The following is a 4,799-nucleotide window of genomic DNA, read 5'->3' as shown; positions in this document are numbered from 1 at the left end:
CCACCTCGGTGAAATGTTGTTGAAAATGCTCCGCGAACCATCGCGGTCCGTAGCTTGACCCAACAAACGCTCCGTAGCAAAGAGGCAAAACGACATCCCCATCTTCACATGAGGAGGTAGCGGGCACACTTACATTCGCCCGCGAACAGACGCCTTGAGGGTTCAGGCAAAAGAAACAAGCCGAATATGCGTCCAGCCATTGCCGCCCAGCCGCGGCATGGCGATCGCGCGCCGCATGCCGCGCATCGAACACCGCAAACCGTCCAGGACAGTGGCGGAAGGCATGGTCAAACGGTTCACCACGCCCGCGACAAAGCAAGCAACTGCCGCGTACGGCGGCCAGATCCTGTCGATATTGCGCGAGTTCGGTGGCGGTCTGCAGCTGCTCTTGCTGTATCTGAGTGAGCCCGGTGGGAAGCTCTCGAGGCGATGATGGCGCGAGCGATGGAGGCATCGGCTGGGGATGACTCTCGCGACAGATGTTGCAAGACAGGTCCGGCGTAGCACACCACCTTCGATGTCGAGGATGATCAAGCGCTTCAGTCAGGGAGGTACGGTAACATTGCTGACCAGCTAGAAAGCGGTGCATCGCCTGCTCATCGAGCGCGTGTCGAAGACTTACATCTGAGATGGAGGTCGTCTGGGCCAAGGGCGAGACGGCAGCGGCAGGCTTCCAGTCGACCGGCAAGATGACGAGCGAGAACGCCCGTTGGCCATCCCGACCAGCTCGGCCGCTCTCTTGCGCAAAGGTCAAGAGCGAGCGCGGCGCCCCGACATTGATCACGACACGAACCGAGGGATGGTCGAATCCTTCCGCAAGTGCGGTAGTGGCGATAAGGAACGGTTGAGTAGCGTCAGTGGTCCATGTTGTCAGAATGGCTCGCTTGTCCTCGACGCTCCCAAGCGCAGAGGTGTACGCAGCACAGGCGAGCAGGTCCGCCAGCTGGTGGGCATGAAGGCGCGTGTTGACATACAGTAAGATCTTGTCGTGCCTTCGATCGAAGAACGGAAATCGCCGCCAGATGTCCTGTGCTTCCTGAGCAGCTTGTTCCAGTAACGAGCCGGCGCCAGGTTGGGAAGGTAGCACGAAGTACTGGATGTTAGGGCGATTGCTCGACGCTCGAATGATATGCGGCCGGCAGAGGTGATTCCGCTGCTCGAACTCGGCTTGGTACGACGGCGGCAGCGTTGCAGTCAAGTAGACAAATTGCGTCCGCAGCTGCCGAAGTGCAGCGACCTCGCCGAGTACGGGGCGATAGGCAACCGCTGTCACCGAGAGGTGCGCTTCGTCGGTGACAATCCGATCCAGCTTCTGCTGAGCGACGAGTCCTTGGGCATATTGGAAGAAGGCTTTGGACGCAGCAGCCTCGACGCTGACGATGACCAGCGGTGCTTCGCGATGCTCGCCAACGGTCCATTCCAAGAAGACAATGCCGAGCGCGCGAATACGGCGGATGAGGTCGATGCGCAGAGCGACGAGAGGGACGATTAGCACCGTCACACGCGCATCTGGCAGCGTACAGGGCAACAGAAAAAGCATGCTCTTACCCGCACCGGTCGGCAAGATAGCGACGACTTGTTCAGCGCGGCTCATGATGGTCACCATCGCGCGCTCCTGCTCGGGGCTCCGCCACGTCGCAGCCGGCTGCTGCAGCAGCGTTCGCATTGCAGCGAGCAGTTCGCTCGCAGACCACGGACGACGCGGTTGGAAGCGACCCACCGCAATTCGTTTCACCATCTGCCCAGCCGTATCAGCTTCGCGCTCTCGCTTCGAAGACGACAAGACGATGTCGACGCCCCAGAAGTCCTGCCACAGCGTCGATGCGCGCAAACCCATGCGGATCAGACCGTCCCACACATTGGCATAGGTTGCTCCAGGAGTGTTGGCATATGCGCGGTTGGCGGTCCGTGTGGAGTGGTTGCGCTGTCGGGTCAGGATCCGGATGCTTTCCTCCGTCTCTTCGGCGTCCTCATCGGCAGGGTCTACCTCGAAGTACGGGAGATACGCGGCGAACTTGGTCTTGACGATGGCCACCGTCATCTGGCGCCAGGTTTGCACATGCAACAATGGGATCTGCGCGCGCATCGAGGCAGCTTCGAGGTGCTCGCTCAGCGCCTCTGCAGGCCAGACCTGGCCTTTCTTCTCCCAGAGAAAGGGACTCAACGTCGACGCTGCGTCAGCTTGCCGCAAGAGGGCGTGCCGAAAAGGGAGAACATAGACGAGATAGTCGAGCAGTAGATCCGCCAGAGCATCCGGGAGGAACCGAACGTTCTCCTTGTATCGCCCCGTCTGTTGCTGGCCTTTATGGTATTGTAGATGCAACATGACCCGTTGATGCCGGATCGTCAGGCCGCGGACACGCTGGGTGTTCTTCCACGTCAGGGAAAAGAACTCATCCGAGCGCACCGGCGTCCCGCTGAAGAGGAAGCAAAGCACACACAGCCGCTGGCGAAACTGCTGGTCGACCAGCAAGTACGAAGCGATCGCCGACTCAGCCCAACGGAGCGGCGCCTCGGCCGAACGCGAGGACTGGAGGAAGGTTTGTTGCAGCCGGTCGGATGCTGCAATGCGATTCAGCAATGCATGCCGGGTGCCAGCTAAGAGAGGTTGATTGTCCGGATGCTGCAGAAAGCTCCAGTCTGCGACGGCGACGCTGGGATTGTCCTTCAACGCCCAGGCATGCATACGCGGTAACGAAGCGCCTAGGAGCAGATCCTGCGACAAGAGCTGCTGGCAAGCCGTGTATTCGCTCGCCAACAACCTAGGGACTTGGTCTAATCGCAGTTCGATCCCTTGGTAGGTCAACGCTTCTTCCGCTTCGTCCCACTCGACCTGCTGCGTGCCAACGCTGTTCTTCGCAATGTGAAACAGAAGGAGCCGCCAACGGAGCAGCTCGCCCAACGGCGTCTCCGCAGTCTGCACAGCGTACTTGGTGCAGATATGCTGGATGGTAGCCAGCGTCGTCCCGTCTCCATCAAGGTCGCGCTGCGCACCGTAGGAGAAGATGAGCAGCTGAAGCGTCCAGATCATGCCGGACAGCGTACTGTTGTAATTGCCGGGCTCCATCCAACCGCCCGTACCGTGGCGGATGGCGAGCATGGCACAGAAGCTGACCATCGGCGAGGCGTATCGCTGAGACTGGGAATCGCAGCAGATGAGGGCGTGAAAGAAGCGTAGGAAGGCGCGGTGTAGCTCCTCGTCCTCGACCTCCTCAGGACGAGTCGCATTGTCTTGCACCGTCCGCCACAGATGATGCCAGGCTTCACGCTGGGGCTCCGAAGGCCGGACCACGTTCTGAGGCGTCGTTTGATCCTCATCGGCAGGAGAAAAGCAGCAAGGGTCACCGTGCACCAAGCGATGGTAATAGCAGAGTAGTAGCTGCGCATATCGAAAGTACGTGGTCAGAGTGCGGGCGGCTTTATGGGGATCCCATGCACGAATCTTGCCAGTGGTGTCGGCGTCCGAGGAGCGGAAGTTGCTCAGCGCCAATTGGCAAGGCCAAGTCAGGCGACAGTCCGGTCCATCGAAGCACTGACGATGGTAATGCCGCAAAGTGTTCGCCAGCTGCTCGACCGCGAACTGCAAGACCGGCTCTTCGCTGGTCGGCCACTGAATGGCGGCGTGGATCTCTTCTTTGTGCAAACCTAGCAGATGCGCTGCGATGCCCGTCGTACGTAGCCAGGGCACTACGGTGGATTGGTGAGCATCGAAACCCTCAACAAGGTCATCATTGGGAGCAAGAGCAGGATTTTTGTCGTCTTGTTCAGATCGCTGAGAAGTGAAGAACTTGGCTACCGAGGCTGCAGCTGGCAGGCGTAAGGGAGACACTGGTGCCTCGACCTCGAAGTATCGCTTCCAGCAAGACTCACGGAAGAACTGTTGGCAAGCATGGCCGGCAGTCCATAACTTATTCGGCGTTTCTTTAGCTTGTTGCCGCTTGTCACCGCCCCGGCGTTGATGATTCTGCCATCCATGATCGACTTTGCAGTGACGCTGGATGTTCTGAAGATTTCGATGGACGACTGTGCATGGCTGCTGGTGTCGGTCGTGCGAGCCACAACGATAGCCATCGATCCAGACCGGAAAGCCGTCCACTCGAGCTTCAGCAGGGTCGGGATACTGGACCTCTTCTGGACAAAGAGCAAGGCCTTTGCAACGGTCCAGCTCGCTAAGCAGAAAGCGACGATCAGCAGGGCTCAGAGACGGATGATGCTTGGTGAGATGTGCGTGGAGATGAGTAGGCACAACAGCATATTGGCAGGAGATACACTGTAGAATGCGATACTGAGGCAGGAACTTCAAGACATCATTCCAGTCGACCATGCTAATTCGAAAATCGACGGTAACGCTGAATGATACTCTAGACTCACCTGAGTCGTCTCTCGCTTTCTCATCAAGCTCGCTCTTACAAGGAATGCATTGCTGCTAGAATGATAGGAGTGATGAACAATTCACGAACAGATATGGGAGCGAGAGGCACCGTTCGAGGTTGGACCATGCGACAGCTTACTCAGCCGACACTTCAATCCAATGACCCATTTTCGAACCATCGACATCCGCGCAATGATGCTCGCAGTGCTTTGAAACTCGAGTAATAGGATCGTATATCGTTCCATTGTAACGTTGGATGATTACAAGTCGGGGCACTTCGTACAAAGCCAACAATCTGAGGTCGACAAAGCCAACAATCTGAGGTCTTAGCGTGGGCAACCCTAACAACCCTAATGGAATTTTACATACAAAGCCAACAATCTGAGGTCAGATTGACGACTAATAATGATAGGATTCTTGCTATCTA

The 4,799-nt window shown here is 57.7% G+C and overlaps 1 protein-coding gene across 1 annotated transcript; it reads right to left on the bottom strand.

The window, feature by feature from the left end:
- Window positions 1-133: 133 nt before the first annotated feature.
- LOC112034089 (uncharacterized) lies at window positions 134-4,426 on the bottom strand (the record flags this gene model as incomplete). The annotated part of the gene is made up of 1 exon (XM_065769913.1): window positions 134-4,426. A coding segment is annotated over one exon (4,293 nt), but the record flags the coding sequence as incomplete, so codon positions are not given.
- Window positions 4,427-4,799: the final 373 nt, after the last annotated feature.

This window comes from Quercus suber, unplaced genomic scaffold, assembly GCF_002906115.3.
Source record: "Quercus suber isolate HL8 unplaced genomic scaffold, Cork oak 2.0 scaffold_1680, whole genome shotgun sequence".
NCBI classification, from domain to species: Eukaryota; Viridiplantae; Streptophyta; class Magnoliopsida; order Fagales; family Fagaceae; genus Quercus; species Quercus suber.
The sequence above is the reverse complement of the archived record's forward strand: the minus strand, read 5'-3'. Positions and strand labels throughout refer to the sequence as shown.